General features: G+C 39.3%; 1 protein-coding gene across 15 annotated transcripts in view; it reads left to right on the top strand.

Annotated features, from left to right (window-relative positions):
• The window catches only part of LOC126184959 (CTTNBP2 N-terminal-like protein), a 230,048-nt gene that overhangs the window by 41,940 nt on the left and 161,425 nt on the right, over window positions 1–26,683 (top strand). For all 15 annotated transcript variants that reach the window (XM_049927640.1, XM_049927646.1, XM_049927647.1 and 12 more), the window contains one exon: window positions 23,834–23,935. In XM_049927640.1, coding sequence (XP_049783597.1) covers window positions 23,834–23,935 — 102 coding nt within the window. The remainder of the gene's footprint in view (window positions 1–23,833; window positions 23,936–26,683) is intronic.

Genomic DNA, 26,683 nt, shown 5'->3' with positions numbered 1-26,683 from the left:
AGTGTGCACCGATATGAAACTTCCTGGCAGATTAAAACTGTGCGCCGGACCAAGACTCGAACTCGGGACGAGTCTTGGTCCGGCACACAGATTTAATCTACCAGGAAGTTTTATTTCATAATTGTAGTTTGATGAAGGCAGTGTGCATTGCTGTAAGCATTGTGTTGTCCTAGAAGGACCCATATTATTGGGTACTCTAATAGCCATCAGTGGCTTCTGATCCATTAGTAGACTGAGTCTTTGACTGTAGATGTATTCATGGGACTTTTTGTCCACAGCAAGAGGTTCCTTTTTGATTTGACTATAATTCCTCTGAGCAATAGTTTGCATTTTGAACACAAACACAATCAGCATTTCTAAACCAAGTTAAGTCTTAAGTGATAAGACTGCACTAATCCCTATTCAGAAGCATCTGCTGCATTGGTTACTATTTTAGTTGGATCATGTGTTGAGACACTTGGTATCTAGTAACTTTAATTTTAATTTGTGAAATGTATGTTAGTATTCATTGTTCCATATTCATTTTGTTCCCTTATGCAACAGTTTGTGAAGCAGTTCATAGGGATGAGGCATGTATAATGAATTTTCTGGAATAAGTAATTTGTCCTAGAACAGGACATAACTGCTCAAGATCTTTGGGAGCTGGAAGATTCTTAATTGTTCTAATGTGTTGTGTTGACCAGATGTCATGTTGTGACAGAATGCATCCTAAGTATTGATGTACTTTCCTTTTGTATATTTTAAACTGGCTTCTCGTAAAATCTTAAATATACATTCCAAATTGCTCAGTAACTCTTCAGGAGTTTCTCCTGAGACAGTGATATCCACCAGGTAGTTCATAGTGTTAGGTGCTTTCCTAATTAATTGTTCTAAGTATTGCTGGAACAAACTTAATGTACTGGCAATCCCAAATTGTAATCTTTTGGCTCCATAAAGTCCAAACATTGTATTAATGACACACGAATTTCTGTGTTTCATCATCCACAGGTATTTGTAAGTAACCCTCCATCAAATCTAGTTTTGCAAAATATAAACTGCCAGGTAATTGAGACATTAATTCTTCCAGTGTTTGAATTGGATAAGAATCAATATTTGGTTGTTCATTGATCATCACCTTAAAATCACCGTAAATCCATAATTTACCTTTAGGTTTTTGTTCAACAACAGTTCATGTTGCTCATTGACGTCTAGTAAATGGTCCTGTAATGCTATTCTGTTCGATATTATATAGTTCCCATTTCATTTTGTCCTTAAATGCAAATAGAATAGTGCATGCTTTACATAATTTTGGCACAGTGCTTGGCTTCAGTGTGATGTGCACTTAGTAATTTTTAATGCTAGTTGTTGCTTCAGAAGAATTGTGTCATACGTTTCTAACTTTTTGTTAGAAACATCAGCATGGAACTGATTTGCCCACTCATTTATTATGAAGCCTAGTTTATTGAATAAATTAATATTCAGTAAATTTGTTGCTTAGTGCAAATTTACTGCTATGGTTCTGGTCTGTCCTGTAAATAGCTTCTTTGCAAGATCAATTATGAACTGGCCATTGACCGATCTTTGCTGGTCGCTGTAGCTAAATAGCGAACTTAGAAATTAAATTAATTTCTGTGAACCCGTTTTTTTCTCCATGCCACAGATAGATAAGAGAAATGGACAATCTCATGTTAGATTGAAATTTCAGTGGCACTTCATTAATTCCGTGTCACAGATAAAACCTTACTGTTAGCAGTGGTTAGTACACTGGACTAACATTTGCAAGGACAATGGTTCAAACCCACGTCCAGCTATCCAGGTTTAGGTTTTCTGTGATTTTCGTAAATCAGGCAAATGGTGGGATGGTTCCTTTGAAAGGGCATGGTTGATTTCCTTCTCCATCCTGGATACAATCTGAGCTTGTGCTCCATCTATAATGACCTCAATGTTGACAGGATGTTAAACTCAATCTTCCTCCCTCCGTCCCTCCCTCCCTTACTTGTTAGCTGAAAAGATAGTATTCATTTTCTTCTTTGCACATAAATTTTTATCTGTTCGTGTTCATCTTGGACATCATTTGTAGTGCAAGTATTTCTTTGCTAATATATGTGCTTTGATATCTTGTTATGTTGTCTGATGTGCTTTGTGTTACACAATTCATATTTATGATCTTTCTCTTTACAGTATGTGCTTTGTTCATTTATGAACAAACAGTCTTAATGCTGTTGAGTAATATTACAGCATGCACACGACCATAATTTCCCTCTGTTGAATATGTTTACAAACAGATGTTCCCTTTTCGTGCCTTGTTGCTGTGACAGACGTTCGTTTTTGTGACCTGACCATGTGGGCTGTTGTTGACATATTGTGAGCACGCTAGTGGCTTTGAACTGGAGCTCAACAGATGGAAGCAAATGTCTGTTCGTGCGCCCAGATTAAAGGCAAACATTCCAACAATTATGGACTAGTCAAAATAAGAGGTGTCTTTCTTTAACTTGGTATCAGGCGAGTGCATAGTAACCATGTTACAGTTTAGTCAGTGTAAGACTTTTTTCATTTCTCATTTTCATATAGAATTGTCATTTCTAGTAAGCTGCTGTAATTATGGTGCCCACTTTTCGTAACCTTGAGTGTGTGTGTGTTTTAAAACACCTGACAAATTTATGCCTGGATGTTACTATGGGTGCTTGAGCTTCAAAACAAAATTGTACATTATCTTTAATTTCTATATATTATAGTGTCACCAGATCTACTTTAGGATAAAGCTTGTGAGTTCATTTGAAAATTTTCACATCGGTGTTGAGAAGAAGAAAAGCTGTTCACTAAACATTATCTGATAATTTGTGGATGATGAAATGGTGCTTAAGTAGTGAGACATAGATCATCCAGGATCCTATCTTCCAATGGAAAGCTAGGAAGGGCAGTGGTGACATTATGAAATTTTGTTGAACCTCTTGTTTCTGTTCTAATTTTGATAGCCATTTCTCGAGAAGTTCTTTTGTTCTAGAGATTTTTGAAGAAGAAGAAGAAGAAGAAGAAGAAGAAGAATGGGCTGTATGGTTGAGCCCTTTCTGAAAAATAAAATTCTGAACAGTATATGAAATTCTGAAATATCTTCGTGAAAAGGAATTAAGTTAAGCCAAAATAGATAATATTCAGACTGCCACACTAGTTGGTAGAATTTCTATCATGTTGTTAGGGAAGGTTCATGTTCACTCGTCATGTTTTTACTCTTTTGTCCTCAAAGCCAAATGTTTGTCATCACTGTTTTTCATCATCATCAGCTTTTTTATATCACTTCTGTTGCCAGGTTTTTGTATTTTATTCACCAATACTTTTGGTGTCAAACATAAATGTGGCAAGAGGAACAACAAAGTAGTGCTGTTATTGATATGGTTTGCATTTATGCACAAGCTATACAGCCTTATCACAGGGCCAAATATATTTAAGCAAAGTATTATAAAACTGAAGGCAACACAAATTAGCAACAATTTACAGTAATTTGGTTAATGAAATTATAAATTATGTAACTTGAGTTGAAGATGATGCCTAACTTTGTGCACTTGTCCTGATTAATCTATGAACACTGATCTAGTCCTGAATATAGTGAATGATGACTAACATTACTACTAGAACATCCAGATGGGTCTTCAGGGTGGCAACTGTAGTTAATCCTGATGCTGTCTTGAGGCACATTGTTGATACATGAAACCAACAATTGATGAACATTCAGAGTGGAGATGTGCATCCACTTATAACCGCATCTGACATATGGATGTTCACTTTTGAAGTATTTGTATGCCTTTAGGTGGAACCATGACATAATTTGGCATCTGACCGTAACAATGTTGCACCTCTTTGGAGGCTGGTTTTCTCATGTGGCAGAGGCTGGTTTTCTCATGTGGCACCCTCTTTGTGTATGATCATGTGTCATATCTTCTGGCAGACTTGGCGACTTGTACTCTTGATGCCTAAGATCAATAACTGATAACACTATCAAAAAAGTAAAGAAAGTAGTCATTAAGTCATTGAATCACTGTTTGTGTGGATGCTCATGATGTTAGTCTGTCATTTGGCTCATTCTAAGCAATTTTTCACATGTTTTGACCATGAGATGTGAGACAGAAAAATTAATTTAAAATTGTTGGATTTTGACCCAAACCATTCAAATCAACAGTGCTGAAGATCTGCTGAATGTAGTTCATGACAATTCAGATAGGCCATTTGGGTTATATCTGATGATGAAACATTTTCTGCGGAATTAAGGTGCAAAAACTCTCATGAAGTTCAATGTAATTTGTAGGTTCTACTTTCAGTATTCTTGGATTTCATTAGTATTGTGCACTGAAAGTTTTTACCACCAGGTTGTATGGTCAGTAAAGGCTGCTGTGTGTAAATTCTATGCCATTTGTGTGAAGTACTTGGAAGATTCAAGGAAATTTTTGTATGATAATATTCTTGCTGCTTGCTCACACTTAACTTCTTGTCCATGCACTTTGAACCAGAAACTATATTGTGGCGATGTATCAGCTCCTGTACTCACTGCACATTGGCCTCAAGCTGAAAAGAACTGTAAAAGATGATATCTTATCATCACTGAAGATGTAGAAACAGTATCACTGAAAGAACTAAATGAGATACACAGAACTGTGTTGCAGAAGTGCTTGGAAGACTGAAAAAACAGTGACAGAAATGCATTACATCTCAAGGGGTGAACTTTGAAGGGGTTGAAATTACATTGAAGACCCAAAGAGACTAGTACACCTGCTTAATATACTGTAGCCCCCCCCCCCCCCCCCCCCCCCCCCCCCCCCCCCCCCCCCCCCCCGTGCAAGCATGCAAAAGTGCCGCAACATGACGTGGCATGGAGTTGACTAACGTCTGAAGTAGTGCTGGAGGGAACCGAAATCATGAATTCTGCAGGGCTGTCCATAAATCTCTAGGTGTTCAAGGAGGTGGAGATCTCTTCTGAACAGCACCTTGAAAGGCATCTCAGATATGCTCAATAATGTTCATGTCTGGGGAGTTTGGTGGACAGTGGAAGTGTTTAAACTCAGAAGAGCATTCCTGAAGCCACTCTTTAGCAATTCTGGATGTGTAGGGTATCACATTGTCCAGCAGGAATTGCCCAAGTCCATCGGAATGCACAATAGACATAAATGGATGCAGGTGATAAAGACAGGATGCTTACGTATGTGTCACCTGCCAGTTGTATCTAGACATACCAGGGGTCCATTATCACTCCACCTGCACATGCCCCACACTATTACAGAGCCTGCACCAGCTTGAATAGTCCCCTGCTGACATGGAGGGTGCATAGATTCATCAGGTTGTCTCCATATCCACACATGTCCATCCACTTGATACAATTTGTAACTTGACTTGTCTGACCAGGCAATATGTTTCCAGTCATCAACAGTCCAGTGTTGGTGTTGACAGGCCCAGGTGAGGCAGAAAGCTTTGTGTCGTGCAGTCATGAAGAGTACACAAGTGGGCCTTTGGCTCTGAAAGCCTATATCGATGATGTTTTGTGGAATGGCTCGCATGCTGACACTCGTTGATAGCCTAGCATTAAAATCTGCAGTAATTCGCAGAAGGGTTGCACTTCTGTCATGTTGAAAGAGTCTCTTCAGTTGTCATTGGTCCTGTTCTTGCAGGGTCTTTTTCCAACTGCAGCAATGTCGATTTGATGTTTTACCGGATTCCTGATATTCATGGTACACTCATGAAAGGGTCATACGAGAAAATCCCCTCTTCATCGCTAGCTCGGAGATGCTGTGTCCCATTGCTTGTGCGGCGACTATAACACCACATTCAAATGCACTTAAATCTTGATAACCTGCCATTGTAGCAGCAGTAACCGATCTAACAACTGCGCCAAACACTTGTTGTCTTATATAGGCGTTGCTGACCACAGTGCCGTCTTCTGCATGTTGTATTTGAATATGCATGCCGATGCCAGTTTCTTTGGCACTTCAGTGTAGTATTGGTGAGTTAATATAGGTAGGTTTTCTAAAATAAAAATTCCCCCATTTTTATAACACTACGTAAGTGTTGTCATTTAATTACAAAGGACATTCAAAAAGTTTTGCGGAGCCGTCTCTCTCTCTCTCTCTCTCTCTCTCTCTCTCTCTCTCTCTCTCTCTCTCTCTCTCTCTCTCTCTCTCTTTTCAGGCCTATGCAATGTAGCCTCCATCAACTGTGACACATCTGGCCCAACATTCTTTCCATGATATAAATGCACTTTGGTAAAATTCTGGGTATTGACTTTTACACCATTGCTTGACACAGGAAATAAGGCCTTTCTCACTAACAAATGTTTTACCACGCAGGTGGGCCTTCAGACAACCAAAGAGGTAAAAATCAGACGGAGACAAGTCTGGACTGTAGGGAGGATGAGGAACAATTTTCCAACCCATTTTCCTGATTTTTCTCCTGTTTCTTAAGGGCTCTATGGGGTTTGGCATTGTCATGGTGTAGTCCAGTTAGATGACCTTAAAGCTGTTGTCGATGGCACATCGCAGCTTGTCCAATGGCAAACATTAATGGTCTCGGTTAATTGTGGAGCCAGGTTCCAAAAAGCCAATGAAAATGATACCACACTGATTCCAGAAGAAGGACGCCATCACCTTTCGGCCTGCTGTTCGTGAGACTCTTGGTTTCTTCTTCCGAGGGGAACCCGGATGATGCCACTCCATGGATTGGGTTTTGCTCTCAGATTTGGACAAAAACAACCATGTTTCATCCTGGGTAATGACACCGTGAAAACACTGTTTCTACTCTTCAGTAAAGGTCTTCTTCAAACCATCGCACACATTCTTCCTCATCGTTTTCATTTCTCTTGTCAATAATCTAGGCACCCAACGTGCACAGATTTTTCTGTACCCTAGTTACTGTACCACATCGTGGATTGTCCAGTAGAGAGAAATCACCTACTTTAAACCTCGGCAACCACCGCTGGATACTGCTGCGATCCACTGTGTCCTCCCCATAAATAGGGAGCAACTTCCTGTGAATCGATGGGGCAGAGTCATCGCTGGTCTTGAAGAGGAAGTCCAGCACCGACCATTGTTGTAACCTGCCATCTACTTCACGATCTATTATGGCTCACCTGTAAATAAAAAGAAAATTCTTTTATATACCAACTTATAGCTAAATGTTCCAAGTATGTTCACCGAGCGAGGTGGCGCAGTGGTTAGCACACTGGACTCGCATTCGGGAGGACGACGGTTCAATCCCGTCTCCGGCCATCCTGATTTAGGTTTTCCGTGATTTCCCTAAATCGCTTCAGGCAAATGCCGGGATGGTTCCTTTGAAAGGGCACGGCCGATTTCCTTCCCCATCCTTCCTTCACCCGAGCTTCCGCTCCGTCTCTAATGACCTCGTTGTCGACGGGACGTTAAACACTAATCTCCTCCTCCTCCTCCTCCTCCTCCTCCTCCAAGTATGTTCACCAAAAAAATCATTCTCCTCCTGCAAAAAATAAAAAATTAGAGACTACCGTGCAAAACTTTTTGAATGCCCTATGTATTAATAAAATTCACACAAGTACATTGTGGTGGAACAGTTTCTGGCTCTTATTTATTTAACCTGATCTGGTAAGGGCCATCCGGTCTTCTCGACATTGGGCCAGGGTTTTACACATACAGTATCATTTTTAAACCATAGTTACCAAAGAAACAAATATTTTAATGTGACAAACAGTATTAAAATGATTTCTCTGTCTATAGAGACAGTGTGAGTAAATAATACTGACTATGAACTAATAATATTAATACTGGCATTAGTTCTATTACTACTACTGCTGCTGCTGCTGCTGCTGCTGCTGCTATCACTGATAGTAATAAAATAATAATAAAATAATAATAATAATAATAATAATAATAATAATAAAAGAATAGGCCTCCGGTATGTTCTGCCAGTCGTAAAAGGCGACGAAAAGAACAAACCACTAATAGGGCTAACCCCCCTTTTAGTGTGATTAGTTGGTTCAGGACAGAACTAAAGAAGCCTCAGACAAGTGCCGTCATGGTCGGGGACGACACTTGAACCCTATGCCCGCCCACAATGGTAACGACACTGCTAGCCAACTGGAAAATGATTTAAATCCAAATAGAGGTGTTTTGCAGGATATGCTTCCTGCAACCACCCTAGAAGGAAAACAAAGACAGAGGATGAGATGGTCAGATGAAGTTAATCGACACCTCATGTTCTGTTATTACCAAGCAACAAACCTAGGAACCAACACAACTGGATACAGATCACAAGTATACACAACATTTATTACCAGATACTCGGAATTAAAATTTTTAACAGAACAACGACTAGCTGATCAGATCCGTGTGATAATAAAAAATAACAGGATACCCCAGTCAGAATTAGAAAACATCAAACAACAAGTACAACAAATACTGGAACAAAATAATGTGCAATCAGTAGAAGAAGAAAATACAGTAATGGACTCAAACATCCCAGAGCAAACAAACAAAGACCAACACGTATCAATTAAACAATCAGAGGAAAATGAAATCTTAAGACAGCCACCAGAACAAGCACAAATAGAACACGAAGTGACACACATGTTAGATATAGAAGATAAATTTCAGCTGACATATATAGAATACAAAGACACAAATACAGACATTAGACCATTCTTGCATAGACCGCCAAATAACCCACAAGTCGAAACAACAATAAAGACTATCAACACAATCATACACAACAAAATAAATGAAAACACAACTATGGAAGAGTTACAACTACTGGTTTATATAGGAGCACTCACTACACCAAACATAACAGACATGGAACACTTCTGGAGCAACATATGGTCAAACCCGGTACAACATAACAGGCATGCACGGTGGATACAAGCAGAAACAGACACATACAAGATGATACCACAAATGCCTGAAGTGATAATTTTGCAACATGAAGTCACCCGAGCAATTAATTCTACACACAATTGGAAAGCCCCTGGAAATGATAAAATAGCAAATTACTGGCTAAAGAAGTTCACCTCAACGCATTCACATCTAACTAAATTATTTAACAGTTACATTGCAGACCCATACACAGTCCCTGATACGCTTACACAAGGAATAACTTATCTGAAACCTAAAGATCAAGCAGACACAGCAAACCCAGCTAAATATCGCCCCATAACATGCCTACCAACAATATACAAAATATTAACTTCAGTCATCACACAGAAATTAATGACACATACAACACAGAACAAAATTATAAATGAAGAACAAAAAGGCTGCTGCAAAGGAGCACGAGGATGCAAAGAGCAACTGATAATAGATACAGAGGTGACATATCAAGCGAAAACTAAACAAAGGTCCCTACACTACGCATACATTGATTACCAAAAAGCCTTTGATAGTGTACCCCACTCATGGTTACTACAGATATTGGAAATATACAAAGTAGATCCTAAATTGATACAGTTTCTAAACATAGTAATGAAAAACTGGAAAACCACACTTAATATCCAAACAAATTCAGATAACATCACATCACAGCCAATACAGATTAAGCGTGGAATATACCAAGGAGACTCATTAAGTCCTTTCTGGTTCTGTCTTGCTCTGAACCCACTATCCAACATGCTAAATAATACAAATTATGGATACAATATTACTGGAACATACCCACACAAAATCACACATTTGCTATACATGGATGATCTAAAACTACTGGCAGCAACAAATCAACAACTCAACCAATTACTAAAGATAACAGAAGTATTCAGCAATGATATAAATATGGCTTTTGGAACAGACAAATGTAAGAAAAATAGCATAGTCAAGGGAAAACACACTAAACAAGAAGATTACATATTGGATAACCACAGCGACTGCATAGAAGCGATGGAAAAAACAGATACCTATAAATATCTAGGATACAGACAAAAAATAGGAATAGATAATACAAATATTAAAGAAGAACTAAAAGAAAAATATAGACAAAGACTAACAAAAATACTGAAAACAGAATTGACAGCAAGAAACAAGACAAAAGCTATAAATACTTATGCTATACCAGTATTGACCTACTCATTTGGAGTAGTGAAATGGAGTGACACAGACCTAGAAGCACTCAATACACTTAAACGATCACAATGCCACAAATATAGAATACATCACATACATTCAGCAACAGAAAGATTCACATTAAGCAGAAAGAAAGGTGGAAGGGGATTTATAGATATAAAAAACCTACATTATGGACAGGTAGACAATTTAAGAAAATTCTTTCTAGAACGAGCAGAAACTAGCAAAATACACAAAGCAATCACTCACATAAATACATCAGCTACACCATTGCAATTTCATAACCACTTCTGCAACCCTTTAGATCACATAACATCAACAGATACAAAGAAAGTAAATTGGAAAAAGAAAACACTACATGGCAAGCACCCATATCATCTAACACAGCCACACATAGATCAAGACGCATCCAACACATGGCTAAGAAAAGGCAATATATACAGTGAGATGGAAGGATTCATGATTGCAATACAGGATCAAACAATAAACACCAGATATTACAGCAAGCATATTATTAAAGATCCCAATACCACAACAGATAAATGCAGACTTTCAAACAACAAATAGAAACAGTAGATCACATCACAAGCGGATGTACAATACTAGCAAATACAGAATACCCCAGAAGACATGACAATGTAGCAAAAATAATACATCAACAACTTGCCATAAAACATAAACTAATAAAACAACACGTTCCCACATACAAGTATGCACCACAAAATGTACTGGAGAATGATGAATACAAATTATACTGGAACAGAACCATTATAACAGATAAAACACCACCACATAATAAACCTGACATCATACTCACCAATAAAAAGAAGAAATTAACACAACTAATCGAAATATCCATTCCCAATACAACAAATATACAGAATAAAACAGGAGCAAATATTGAAAAATACATCCAACTGGCTGAGGAAGTCAAGGACATGTGGCATCAGGATAAAGTTGACATTATACTGATTATACTATCAACTACAGGAGTCATACCGCACAATATCAACCAGTACATCAACGCAATACAGCTACATCCAAACGTATATATACAACTACAGAAATCTGTAATTATTGATACATGTTCAATAACCCGAAAGTTCCTAAATGCAATGTATCATATACCGTACAGTTAAAAGAAAGTCACACTTGATCAAGGTCCGCGTCACTTTTATTTTTGACCAGATATAACATCTGAGAAAAGAAAGAATAATAATAATAATAATAATAATATAATGGAAAAAATATCAATGATGACATGACAGTGGCAGGTCTAAAAAGAATGTTTGCAAAATGGAGATTTTCTGATATAGTGAGTCCTGGGGAAAGGAAATTTAAGGAGATTGCACCAGCAAAAAATACTGGGAATTGGGGGTGACAAGTGCATACAGAGCCCATGGTAGTCATTATTGTTGTTTCAGTAGATATGCCATTAACTATCTTTTTAAACTGGAGATATTGTTCAGTTCTTTAGTACGATGAGGGAGGTTATTCCAGAGTTGGGTTTCTGCTACTGAGCTGGCCGCGGTGGTCTAGCGGTTCTGGCGCTGCAGTCCGGAACCGTGGGACTGCTACGGTCGCAGGTTCGAATCCTGCCTCGGGCATGGGTGTGTGTGATGTCCTTAGGTTAGTTAGGTTTAAGTAGTTCTAAGTTGTAGGGGACTTATGACCTAAGATGTTGAGTCCCATAGTGCTCAGAGCCATTTGAACCATTTTTCTGCTACTGAGATGGACTTCAAGAAAGTGGCTAATGATTCAGAGGAACAGAAATGATTTTGCTCTGATGGGAACAGATGTTTCTGCCATGTTGTTCAAAGGAGAGCGTTAAGGTCAAGGAGAGATATGAGGGACAGTGTACATTGATAAGACTGTAGAAAAGACAGAGGGTATGGCAATCTGTGCACTTGTCTGCATGCAACCAGGATAGCTGTGCATATGACAGTGAAATATGACTAAAGAGTTAAACATCACAGATGTAATGAACACAGGCATTCATAACTAGTTCCATCGACCATGAGCTCTCATGAGGAAGACCTTGCAGGATAAAATCGCTGTAATCAGTGATTGGAAGTATAAATGCTTGTTAAAGTTCCTTTTGCAGGTGAAGAGGGAAGAACATTTTTATATTTTTGTTGGACATGGAGAGATACTGATGCCTTGTTGCACATTGCAGTTATGTGCTCAGTCCAATTTAGATTTTCATCTAGTGCTACTCCCAGACTATTTGCTGAGGGAGAGAAGTTGATACTTGCCCCGTTTATGATTAAAGATGGTAAGGATTCCCAATATTTCATACTAATGAGCATAGAAAGACCGACCAGTACCACATGGATTTTGGAGGGGCTGAGCTTTAGCAGTCTACACTCTGCCCATTTTGATAAAGCGCGCAGGTTGGTATTGAGGTTCTCGATAAGTCTTCATCTTTGTTAGTATTGCACTTAGACGCAATTGGAAGTCGTCTGTGTGTATATAGTATTTGCAGTACGGCCAAACTGATGACACATCATTGACAGACAATGAAAAGAAAAAAATCAAAGAATGGAAACTCCAGGTTGGAATATTATAGAACCTAATACTGAACCCTGGGGAACATGTGATACTATCTGCCTCCATTGTGACTTCATGGTGCTGGACATGACACAGTGTGGTGAGACATTAGGTATGAACAAAATCAGTGCACTGCACTTGCCAAGAAATTTAGACTGTTAAGTTTAGCAAGTAAGTCTAAGAAGCATGTGATAGTTGCCTCTTGTGCATTCATGGTAAGCTTGAGGTCATCTCATACCTTTATTACGGCAGATAATGTGCTGCAATGTTTGCAGAAACCTGATTAGTATTCTTCTAGTAGACTGTTTGTAGTTACATAGTTTATTAGCTGGTCATGGACTTGTGGACTAAATATTCTAAGGCCTTGACAGCACAGGAAGAATGCAAATAGGTCGTTAATGAGAGGGTGTTGTGGAATGTCTTTTTTAGGCGGTGACTTAACTAGGCCCAGTTTCCAGATCTCAGGGAAAATACTTGTGGATAAGTAGTGGTTGAAGATGCCTGTTACAGTGGGCAAGTAGCGGGTTGTAATAATGTTCATTATTTGGATTGTGGTGCCATCATGTCAAGTAGATGCTTATCTGATAGGTATGATGGCTTTTTTGATGGTATTGCAAGTAACATGCTTTAGGTGGAATTTTTTGTGGCCACAGTCATTTACCTTCATAAAGTAATCAGTGAGTCTCTGTTCTGTTTGTCGTTCAACTGTGGTTGTAGGTGACATGAAGTACTGGTTCAGTTCTTCAGCTGGGACAGTGGGATCAGCAGCAGCTTTTACCTTTACCAAGACCATGCAGGTTTTTCCATAGGACACGTGGTCTATTTCTGTTGTTGCTTAATGTATAGGCATGCCTGAGTGTAGCATTTCTCGTGGCTTGACTGACTCTGTTCTGCTTCTGCTTGTAAGCAGTATGATTTTCAAGCATAGGGCATAGTTTGTATGCCCAATGTGCAGCATCTCTGAGATGTTTGAGCCATTTTAGTTCTTCAGTTAGCCAAGGTGCAAGTGTCCTTACTTTTCCAGTGTTTAGGGGAGCATATTTGTCATATAGTTAAGTACACTTGTTAGTAAATCCATAAAGTTTTTCGTTTATGTCCAAGGAGGGAATAGAACACATCCCGCAAATTATTTGCAATAATTTTGCCAAAAAACAGAAGTGTATCACCTGCTACAAATGGCTGTAAACCACGGGCCAGTGTCATTTTTGTCAGTTCTCAAATATACTTAAAATGAAAAAATACTCATGAGATATACAAGCTGTTGGTGATTATAGAAGTATAGGGAAGATTCACAGCTGATACTTGTTATGATTTTGCTTCAGAGATCACAAGAGCACTTAATGCTACATTGGAAAATGTAATGACACAGACTTCTGTAATGTTGTCTGTCTCTCAAATGTTCCAGATTGAACACACATTTACTCTTTGCCTTATGGCTTTGTCCGAAACTAAAAGACAGATTGATTATGTTGGGAATGTACATTTTCAGACACTATTGTAGTCCAATAAAAGCCATAACATCATTAGTTTCCATGTTGGTCTATCGAATTGTGGAATATCTGTGTCTGTGCAATGGCTGTTTCATTACAAATGGCACCTATGACTCCATGGAGGAACAATTATAGCTTACTTGCATGACAAATTTAAATGTTCATTGACTCTGTACTTATGTTTTAATTTAATACACCAGTGAGCCAAAACATTGTGACCACTGCCCACCGCGAGTTTGAATGCCTCCTGGCGATGTTGCGAGCACATGCTACAGTAAGGAAAGGATGTAAACAGAAGAGAGACAAATTGGTACTAATGATAGTGAAGATATGAGCAGCAAATACAGAAACCTGTCGCTGTAAGCGGTTTTGACAAAGGGCACATTGTTATTGCCCTACAGCTGGAAACGAGAATCTCTAAAATGGTGAAGCTTGGCATACTGCTGTCATGAGCACCTATGGAAAGTGATTGAAGTATGGTGAAACAACAAGTAGGCCATCTGGTATTGAACGACATGTGTCTTCACAAAATGTAGAGGTCAAAGGTTCACCCATTGTGTAATCCAGGAGAGGCAGCAATCTGTGGCAGATCTGATGACAGAGTACAATGATGGTGCAGACACAAGTGTTTCAGAGCACACTGTTCAAATGTCATTGTTAAACACCGAGCGCCACATCACACAGCCCCTACGTGTTACTGTATAGATCCAATGACATCATCAGTTATGATTGCAGTGGGCATAGCATCGCTGAGGTTTTACCGTGGATCAATAAAAACGTATCGCCTGTTGAATGAATCACACTTCTTTTTACACCAGGTCAATGGTTGGGTCCTTACACGGCATTATCCAGGTGAATGGCTGCATGAAACCTGCGCCACACCACAGATGCAGGTCGTTTAGGGCAGAATTATGCTATGGAGTGAAGTGAGTTGGGTGTCCGTGGGATCTGTGATGGTAATCAAAGACAGCATGACAGTGTTGAACTATGTGAACATTATTGCAGACTATCTGCTTTGCTTCGTACTTGAAGTCTCCTCCTATGGCAATGAAATCTTCCAGCAGGATAAATTTCCATGTTGCATGGTCAGAATTGTGCTACAGTCATTTGAGGGGCATTATAGTGAACTCAAATTGATGTTTTGGCCAGCAGGTGGGCCTGATCTGTACCCACAGGAACACACGTCAGGTGCCAGCTGTGTGCTTATAAACCACCATCCTGTAATTTGTAGGAATTTTTTGACTTGTGCATAGACGTCTGGTGCCACATACTTCTGGAATCCTGTCGAGCACTTGGTAGAATCCATGCCAAGCAGAATCTCTGTTGTACTGTGTTTGAAAAGTGGAGCAACATGCTATTACACACATGGTCATAATTTTTTGGCTCATCAGCGTAGGTGCTTAAAGCAATTTGGAAGACATGGTTATGTTTATCTTGTTAACAACAGCAATATGTGGTAATATCTTATGAATCTCATATAGATCTCAGTTCAAGACACTTTGGATAACAACATTACATGACTAGTGAAATGCCACACATTTTGCATAAAGTATTACATTACACTGTGTTTGGCCAGCAGTAATATTTGATATTGCCACACTTATATTTGTGAAACCAAGTCACTGTTTTGTGAAATTGCAGCGATAGGATCTATGTGTTGTGATACTAAATCAAAGAGGTACTTGAATATGTTGTTCAGATCTAGATTCCAAGCAGCTTCTCTTAGTCAGAGGCACTTGACACTGGTGGCTGTAAAATTCTGCTGAACCAGTTATGTGGCATTATCTCATACATGGTTCAGTCTGTAGCATGTCTGATAAATGAACAGGCTATGGGAGAATTGGTTATCTGATGTAGGCCCTACTGTGTAAAAGGCATGGTGTTTGTGGCAGATAACTATTACTGGTCATTGTCTAGCTGCAATATAGTGCCAGAATTATTTATTTCACTGGTCTTCTGGGAAGTAATGTAGTAAGAGAAAGTGACAGGCTGCCCAAAATGTTCAATGATTTTTCCCATGTCAGCAGAGGTCTCATTCTGTATGTACTTCCTGTTCAAAAGACATCTATTAAATATACAGGGTGTCCATAAAGTCCTTTTACAATTTCAAAATTTTATTACAATGGCAGTTGTTGAAATATTTTAACATCATTTCTTTTATTGTAATCAGTGTTTATAAAAAAAATTTTTGACAGTGTTTAATAGACCTCTATATGGATGCCTTTAGTTGCATGAAGCACATCAAAACGGTACTCAATTTTTTGCCATGTTCACTGTAGCATAGCGTCATTAATGGTGGCAATGGCATTATGAATCCTTTGCTTCAAGTCAGCAATGTCCCGTATCTGTATTTGATACATGATATCTTGTACATACCCCTCCCGTAAAAAAAAAAAAAGTCAAAGGGTGTGATATCTGACGAACAAGGAATTGGCCCATCCCTCGCAATCCATCTGCCTCGAAGTGTTTCATTGAGGAACCGATGAACATGCAGTCCCCAATGTGGTGGTGCACCATCTTGCTGGAATTTTCCAGTGGTGCTACATATTCGGTCAGAAGGTTAAGGTAAACATCTACAGTAATTGTTGACCCATTGAAGAAAAATGGACCAATTATTCAGTTGCATACGATTCCACACCACACATTCACTTTTGGACTATCCTGGTGAAGCTCCCTGGTCAGATCCCCCCGACTCGCACATTGTGTCTGTTTAATGTCACAGAAACATGAAAAGTTGCCTTTTCACTGAAACAAACTCTTGAGGAATGCTTTATCCTCCTCATTTGTCTCAAGTATCTGTAATAGTTGCACTTTGTAAGCGTACAACTGTAAGTTCTTGTGGAGGACCTTATGCACAGTTGAACGTGGTAGTTGCAACTGTATGGCAGCAGTGGGGATTGATTTCATAGGTGAACGAGTGAAGACGTTTAAAACACAATCTATGTTTTCCTCAGATGTTCTTGGTCACCCGCTCCTCCCTTTATCCAACACTGTCACTATCTCCATAAATTTTTTGTCATGTGCGGATTGAAGGGTTCAATGGTGGATGATGGTCTTGTGACAGCCAGAGCGAGAGCACCAGCAGCAGCGAGTACTGTTTGTATAAAGCGTTTATTTTGCATTTTGTTTACGACCTTCCACTAAGGAAGGGATTCTATTTGTGTTTATCTGCTCTGCATAGTAACTAACAGTTCTTGATAAAACTTTACGTAGTTTTCGTGTTAGATTTCTTAGTGTTTTCTTGATCGTTTAGAACAGAAAGCGCCCTAAAACCGTCTTTGTTTGTTTCGCGGCCGTTAGCCACTAGTCACTTGAATCAGCAGTTGTCTTGTGACAGCCAGAGCGAGAGCACCAGCAGCAGCGAGTACTGTTTGTATAAAGCGTTTTTGTACTTATTTGCTGCGCTTAGCTTTTAAATAGTTTTTCTGGGAAAACCTAGCGTAGTTTTCGCGTCTCGTATTTCAGTGAGTGTTTCTTGATTATCAGAGTAGCTCATCAGAAGATTATCTTGGGAATTTGTCACCGTATAGGGTAGGGTAAACATAGTCATGTGTAGGGACTGTGGTTGTTGTGAGCGGACGCAAGGAGAATTGGCCACTCTTCGGGGGCAGGTGGAGGCTTTGTCTGTTAGGCTCATCGAGCTCGACGCGCAGGCGTCGGCTCGTAGTGGCGTTGGGGCAACTGTGGTGAGACCTATGCCTACTTCGGTGGCCTTGGAATCACATGGAACCCCTGATGTCGCTGCGTCTTCCGGCAGTGAGCATCTTACCGGTCAGCCATCACTCCAGGGTGAATGGCGGACAGTGGTGGGCTCGCGCGTGCCTGGCCGAAAGGCGAAGGTGGGATCTGGCCGCGTGGCAGCTGCCTTACCCCTTTCCAACAGGTACGGGGTGCTTCCTAGTGGTGATGACTTCGTTTCCGAGCCACCACAGGATGCCTCGCCTGTTGGGCCAGTGGCCGATTCTCCGGCAAGGTCCCGACAGTCACAGAGGGCGGGCCTATTAGTTATAGGGAGCTCCAACGTTAGGCGGGTTATGGAGCCCTTCAGGAAAATAGCGGGTAGGTCGGGGAAGAATGCCAGTGTGCACTCGGTGTGCTTGCTGGGGGCTCTCGTCCGTAATGTGGAGGAGGCCCTTCCGGCAGCTATTGAACGCACTGGGTGTGACCGGCTGCAGATAGTAGCACATGTCGGAACGAATGACGCCTGCCGCTTGGGTTCTGAGGCCATCCTTGGTTCCTTCCGGCGGCTGGCTGATTTGGTGAAGACAACCAGCATCGCACGCGGAGTGCAAGCTGAGCTTAATATCTGCAGCATAGTGCCCAGAGTCGATCGCGGTCCTCTGGTTTGGAGCCGTGTGGAGGGTCTAAACCAGAGGCTCAGACGACTCTGCGACTATAATGGTTGCAAATTCATCGACCTCCGTTATTGGGTGGAGAACTGTAGGGCCCCCCTAGACAGGTCAGGCGTGCACTACACACCGGAAGCAGCTACTAGGGTAGCAGAGTACGTGTGGCGTGCACACGGGGGTTTTTTTAGGTTAGAGGGACCCCTCCTTGGGCGAAACGATAAAATACCTGACGGCTTACCAGAGAGGACATTATCATCGTTGATAAAGAACGTCCGTCCTCAGAGACCAAAAACAGGAAAAGTTAACGTAATATTGGTAAACTGGGCAAGGTTCCTGAATTAGTATCTCTTATTGAAGGAAATAGTGCGCATATAGTATTAGGAACGGAAAGTTGGTTAAAACCGGAAGTGAACAGTAACGAAATCCTAGACACAGAATGGAATATATACCGCAAGGATAGGATAAACGCCAATGGTGGAGGAGTATTTATAGCAGTAAAGAATTCAATAATATCCAGTGAAGTTATTAGCGAATGCGAATGTGAAGTAATCTGGGTTAAGCTAAGTATCAAAGGTGGGTCAGATATGATAGTCGGATGCTTCTATAGACCACCTGCATCAGCAACCGTAGTAGTTGAGCGCCTCAGAGAGAACCTGCAGAACGTCGTGAAGAAGTTTCGTGATCATACTATTGTAATAGGGGGAGACTTCAATCTACCAGGTATAGAATGGGATAGTCACACAATCAGAACTGGAGCCAGGGACAGAGACTCTTGTGACATTATCCTGACTGCCTTGTCCGAGAATTACTTCGAGCAGATAGTTAGAGAACCAACTCGTGAAGCTAACGTTTTAGACCTCATAGCAACAAATAGACCAGAACTTTTCGACTCCGTGAATGTAGAAGAGGGTATCAGTGATCATAAGTAAGTGGTTGCATCAATGACTACAAGTGTAATAAGAAATGCCAAGAAAGGAAGGAAAATATATTTGCTTAACAAGAGTGATAGGGCACAAATCGCAGAATATCTGAGTGACCACCATCAAACGTTCATTTCTGAGGAAGAGGATGTGGAACAAAAATGGAAAAAATTCAGAAACATCGTCCAGTACGCCTTAGATAAGTTCGTACCGACTAAGGTCCAAAGCGAGGGGAAAGATCCACCGTGGTATAACAATCATGTACGAAAGGTACTACGGAAACAAAGAAAGCTTCATCATAGGTTTAAGAGTAGTCGAATCATAGCTGATAAGGAAAAGCTGAACGAAGCGAAAAAGAGCGTAAAGAGAGCAATGAGAGAAGCATTCAACGAATTCGAACATAAAACATTGGCAAACAATCTAAACAAGAACCCTAAAAAGTTTTGGTCATATGTAAAATCGGTAAGCGGATCTAAATCCCCTATTCAGTCACTCGTTGACCACGATGGCACCGAACAGAGGACGACCGAAGAAAGGCAGAAATACTGAATTCAGTGCTCCGAAACTGTTTCACTGCGGAAAATCGTAACACGGTCCCTGACTTCAGCCGTCGCACGGACGCCAAAATGGAAAATATTGAAATAAACGATATCGGAATTGAAAAACAACTGCTATCTCTTAGTAGTGGAAAAGCATCCGGACCAGACGAGATACCCTTAAGATTCTACAGTGATTATGCTAAAGAACTTGCCCCCTTTCTATCAGCAATTTATCGTAGATCGCTGGAAGAACGTAAAGTACCTAGCGACTGGAAGAAAGCGCAGGTCGTTCCCATTTTCAAGAAGGGTCATAAATCAGATGCGAATAATTATAGGCCTATTTCGCTTACGTCAATCTGTTGTAGAATAATGGAACATGTTTTGTGTTCTCGTATTATGACGTTCTCAGATAATACAAATCTCCTTCATCATAACCAACATGGATTCCGCAAACAGAGATCATGTGAAACTCAGCTCGCCCTATTTGCCCAAGAAATTCACAGTGCCGTAGACACTGGCGAGCAGATTGATGCCGTATTCCTGGACTTCAGGAAGGCATTTGATACGGTTCCGCACTTACGTTTAGTGAAAAAAATACGAGCTTACGGAATATCGGACCAGGTTTGTGATTGGATTCAGGATTTCCTAGAAGAAAGAACACAACATGTCATTCTTAACGGTTCAAAATCTGCAGATGTAGAGGTAATTTCGGGAGTACCGCAAGGAAGCGTGATAGGACCTTTATTGTTTACAATATACATAAATGACTTAGTTGACAACATCGGTAGCTCCGTGAGGCTATTTGCAGATGACACGGTTGTCTACAAGAAAGTAGCAACATCAGGAGACTCGTACGTACTCCAGGAAGACCTGCAGAGGATTAATGCATGGTGCGACAGCTGGCAGCTTTCCCTAAACGTAGATAAATGTAATATAATGCGCATACATAGGGGCAGAAATCCATTCCAGTACGATTTGCCATAGGTGGTAAATCATTGGAAGCGGTAACGACCGTAAAATACTTAGGAGTTACTATCCGGAGCGATCTGAAGTGGAATGATCACATAAAACAAATAGTGGGAAAAGCAGGCGCCAGGTTGAGATTCATAGGAAGAATTCTAAGAAAATCTGACTCATCGACAAAAGAAGTAGCTTACAAAACGCTTGTTCGTCCGATTCTTGAGTATTGCTCATCAGTATGGGACCCTTACCAGGTTGGATTGATAGAAGAGATAGACATGATCCAGCGAAAAGCAGCGCGATTCGTCATGGGGACATTTAGTCAGCGCGAGAGCGTTACGGAGATGCTGAACAAGCTCCAGTGGCGGACACTTCAAGAAAGGCGTTACGCAATACGGAGAGGTTTATTATCGAAATTACGAGAGAGCACATTCCGGGAAGAGATGGGCAACATATTACTACCGCCCACATATATCTCGCGTAATGATCACAACGAAAAGATCTGAGAAATTAGAGCAAATACGGAGACTTACAAGCAGTCGTTCTTCCCACGCACAATTCGTGAATGGAACAGGGAAGGGGGGATCAGATAGTGGTACAATAAGTACCCTCCGCCACACACCGTAAGGTGGCTTGCGGAGTATAGATGTAGATGTAGTAGATGGATCTCTTTCATACTTCGTTCTGAAGTTTCGTTGAGTCTGAACATGTGATTTTGTCTCAATAAACCAGGACACACATTGTGCCTTCTCTTGAGGAGTTGCCATTTTATAGAGGTTGAGTTCCTTCCATTAACAGAGTATCTAAAACACGAAATTTTAGTATATATAAAAACTTTAGTAAACAGTCATTACAGTAAAAGAAATTTTGTTAAAATATTTCAACAACTGCTGTTGTAATAAAATTTTGAAGTTGTAAAGGGACTTTATGGACACCCTGTGTATGAGGGTTGCCACTTAATGAATTATCCTGTGAATGCTATACAGCAATTGGATACCAGTGCTTTACAGCACCTGGACAGGCTTGTATTGGGGCAGTTTGGCAAGTAATATACAAATATGTGCCACGCGTACTTTGATTCCATACCATGATGTATATAGGGGATGTGATTGTAGTACTCTAAATGTCAATTATTTATTTGTATCACAGTGCTCATTTATAAATTCATTACTTTTATGAATGTGTTTACATCTTATCATTTTTTGTATCATACACTGTATTTCACTGTCCAGTTTGTTTATAATGCATACTTTTATGAGAGAAAGTTGTGTGGCTATTCTATAAACACAATATGGACGATTGGCTTGACTACAGAATATGTATGGTTTGACTTTGATGAGAAAATTATGCAGTGCAGTGAAATATTTCATGTAGTCTGAAGGAGGATTAAAATTTTGAGGTTAATTGTTCACTGCCTTTAGGTTTGTATTATCTAAAGTAACATTTCAGATCAGTTTAGTTTTTGCTTAGTGTGTAATTCAGTTAATAAGAGAGGCATAAGTGAAACAATTTAATTTCATGTGTATAGCAAACTGTTCATGAACCATAACGTTTTCAAAATAGGTTTACATTATTGCTGTGCCAGCTATCAGCAGTGTTCATCTCCTTGTGATGTTGTGTGGAAATGGGTTTTGAGGGGTGGAATGCTAAGAGTAATTAATTCAGTTTGTCACATTATCAGCTTCTAGCACTTTCTAATGTCTTTCAGGCAGTTCTGTGTTTGTTGTTGTTATATCGTGAGCAAAGGGCTCACAACAGCAAGTTAAATATTAGGGTCCAGGTCAACCATTTAAATCAATGGAATTTTGTTTTAGGTATGTTGCTTCATGATGCACAATAAGAAGTTAACATTTAACTTAAACTGTATTTTAGATTTGTTTTTGCAGCTTTTAAAAGTAATTACATTGTGTCTGTTTCTATTAAATGGACAAAGTAGCCGTCGTGTTACCATGATGGGTAAATTAAGTTCAGCACAAAGCAGTTTTTCAGAATGTATCCCATCCCCCCCTTTTTTTTTAACAGTTTCGAAATGGCTCCTTTGTTTCCAACAGTTAAGAAATGAGCTGCTGAATTCAATGTGGTTGTACTTTTATTGAAGATAATCCATGTGAAAGTGTCTCAAAATTGCAACCACAGATGAAAAAATTGGGGATGTGCAAGATTGGTTGATCAGCAGGGAAGAGACATGAAACAGCCCATGCCATAGGCATTTCAGATGCCAGAGTGCTGCACATTTTATGAAATAATTAATGATGAGATAGCTTTGTGTAAAATGAGTGCTGTATTTGTTGAATGCTGACTGAAAACAAACTTGAGGAGGAATGCTTGGACATTTTAAGAAAGAACACAACTGATTTTATGCTCAAATGTGTTACTATGGAGAAAATGTGGATTCATGACTCTGTCAGATATAGGACGTTGGATGGAAACTGATGGAGAAATCTCTTTCATGTACTGGAACAGATGTCAAGAGTTTCGTGGGATACAAAAGGTCTTATTGATTACTTTGCAAAGGGTAAAACAATAAGTGGTGGATTTTGCCACCTCTTATCTCATCTATTCCCAGTTCTAAAGAAATTTGTGGTTGGAAAAGTTTTGATGTCAGTGAAAAGACTATAGCAATTGCAAATGTGTATTTTGCAAACTTTTTCGGAATCGCAATTCAGGTGTGGAATCTACTCACTGGAATAGAATTTGTGCAAAGTTCACGTACTGAAATGGGCATATATTGAAAGTGAGTACTTTTTTCATGATAGTTATTTTGATTCACAATTTGTGCCTTAAATCAGTTTAGTTGAATTGTAGAACCATGCGTGAGTATATTTTTCATAATTTTTTTTTTAAAGATATAGCCTGAGAATTTATCACAGCTCTCTTGTAAAGAAAGAGTTGTTTGGGGGAACTCCTGGATTTTTATATATCTGTTACTTTTTTGTTGTTGTGCATTGTTGATTATAAACATGGGCAACCCCTTTTTTTTTGTTTCAGAGAAATCCAAAGATGGAACTCAGCAAGACTGATCTCCTCAAACTTCTTAGTTATTTAGAAGGCGAACTTCAAGCACGAGATATTGTCATCGCTACCTTGAAGGTACTAATATACAGTGTCATAGCTATGTGAAATATTGCATGCAGTTTAATACTATGTATTGCAAAACATACTGTTTTGACATCTCTGTAACATTAATATGGGATGTGGTTTTTACAAAATTTGTTGTTAACGTATATATGTTAAAATAGACAATTTTACATTTCAAGTTCTACATCATATCTAGTAGTTTACCATGTTATTGCTTGAAATTTGCTTTATAAGTGTCATATTGATGTGGTGGACTTGGAACTGGTAATGCTATACACACTCGTACATATCTAAATTTTTGCATTCACTCTAATAGTTTGAGGAACACACAATATTGAATTTTTTGTTTCCTTCAGATAGCTTAATTTTTTTCAGGAAGTGGCAAGTTTGAACAGTACATGGGGATGAGGATATTTACAATGTACACTCAAATTCCTTAACACTATAAAAGCACTAATCATCTAATCGTGCAGTCTTGTAAATTCTATGTTTAGGTCATTTCTATTTATAGTTTCATGCGAATGAATGGCTGGTCCACAAGGTAATGTATTTATATATTTTTGTGGAAATAAGATCTGTTTCAGTATAAAAGGGAAGGTACAGTCAAGATGTTTAGCTCTTGAAAGTGCTCTTGACGTGATTCTCAGCTTGTGATTCCTGTAATTGCTCTTCTAGCTTACTTCTGCTGCATGAATACTGAGCGCCAGGAGAATTACCCCACAATTTTATTGCATATTGTAGATTTAACTAAAAAAAGGCATAGTTGTTGTTTACTAACAAACATTTTTAATTTGCTTAACAGAAAGACTACTCTGGATAGATTGTTATGTAACTCTTCTGTGTGGCTGTTCAAAGTCAGTTTGGGATCCAGGTGGATTCTGGGAAGTCTAACAGAGTTGGAATCATTTACTTTTTCATTTAGCTTGTGCAGGAAGAAATACATAGTTTGTCTTCCTATTGTTTAGGAGAAGCTTGTTATCGTGGAGCCATACGGCAAACTTCTCAAGCATTGCTTTTTTTCCCCTCCCCCTCACCTCCTCCAAGTTGTTATCCACAGTAATTACAGTAGTGTCATCACCATATGTTACAGCCTTATGAGGCAAGAAAGTAGGCAGGTCATTCATGTTCACCAGGAAAGGGAAGGGTCAAATTACTAAACATTGTGGTTAACCTCTAACAAATGGTTGGGCATTTGATTGACAGTTATTTACCATAACCACATTAGTTCTGCTATTCAAGTATGATTTAATTAAGCCAGTTCATTATTCTTGATACCATAGCACTCAAGCTAATTTATAAATATTCCATGCAGCACAGTATCAAATGCTTTACTTAGATCTTGTAGTAAGGCACAAGTTGAGCAAGTTTCCTCAAAATCATCAAGAATATCAGTGACAAGTGTTTCTACTGCATTTACTGTTCATGAACCAGGCCTAAAACCAAAGAGTAAAGAGGAAGACAAGATTGTGAGCCTCAAAATAACTGTGAAGTTGCAATTTAATACGACATTCAATTACTTTGGATATTATTGGTATGAGCAGTATTGGATGATAACTTAACTTTCAGTCCTGTTTCTGTCCCATTTCTTATAAATTGGGATAACAGTAGTAACCTTCAGGATCTCGGAAAATTTCCATGTCTGAAAAGTATTATTGACCAGAAAGGTAAGAGGGGCAGCAATAATATTAATTGTTTGTTTAAAGATGGTGTGTGAGAAGCTGTAGAGATGTTCACTGTAGGTTTGTGATAACTTTGAATACTTTTTGGCAGGTATCGAGTTTCCATTTAAAAGAAAAGTTATTTAGGTCAGGTATGCTATTTAGATTACTTCCAGAAGGTCCATCATCTGGTGTAGAGGTAGCAGGAGCTTAGCATTTAGTGCTGCTAACAGAGAATTTATTTAATAATTCTGGCAACATAGGAGTTTGTTGTCTGTTTTTGTGTTTCCATGCTATTTTATTATGTTCCAGGCAGTTTTACTTCGTTTCTGGAATTTTCAATGAAAGCACCATTGGCTCTCTGCTTTGCTGTCTGTATTTCTTTGTACCTCTCCTTCAATTCTAGGTTACCAGTTTTAACCATTTTATGTAGGACAGTGACAGCGTTTCTCAAGTTACGTAATTCAGTTGTAAACCAGTTGTTCTGCCTTTTTTGTTTTATGCACCATTTGTTTTCACATTTGTAATTACTTGTGGGCAAAAGCTTTGAACTAAGCTTGTTTGTATATTAATAAATAAATAAATTAAAAGTGGTGTTCTTGTCACAAGTATATACTCAATCCCACATGATAATTTTTGCTGTATCTATGGAACAGCTTTATAACAATTTCATCTTCTTAATGTGAGTGGATTGTTTAGGAGGATAGTTTTCACAGTTGACCATCAGCCATAGACAGTGGTGGTCAGATAATAATATACTCCATACTGATATTCAACTTTCATCAAATTGGAGATTGTTATCGAGATATGCATCTAATCAGGTTGGCTTGTCATTCACGCAGTAAAAGTTGTTGTATCTTAGCAGGTTTTGAAAATGGGTGACAGTTGGTGTTTTATGTGTGATGTCAATATTTACATCACCAATGAATGTTATCTTGTGGTGCCTGTCTTTTACTAGCATTATAGTCTCAATTTGATCAATAAGCAGATTCTTATTGGAGGTCGGGATGTGATAAATAGAGAGAAGCACTAACTTTGGTTTATAAAATAATAATGCAACAGTTTCAAAAAGTTATTCCGTGCAAAAATTGATCAACTTTTT

This window comes from Schistocerca cancellata, chromosome 4 (genome assembly GCF_023864275.1).
Source record: "Schistocerca cancellata isolate TAMUIC-IGC-003103 chromosome 4, iqSchCanc2.1, whole genome shotgun sequence".
Classification (NCBI taxonomy): Eukaryota; Metazoa; Arthropoda; class Insecta; order Orthoptera; family Acrididae; genus Schistocerca; species Schistocerca cancellata.
This window is presented reverse-complemented; position numbering and strand designations above follow the sequence as displayed.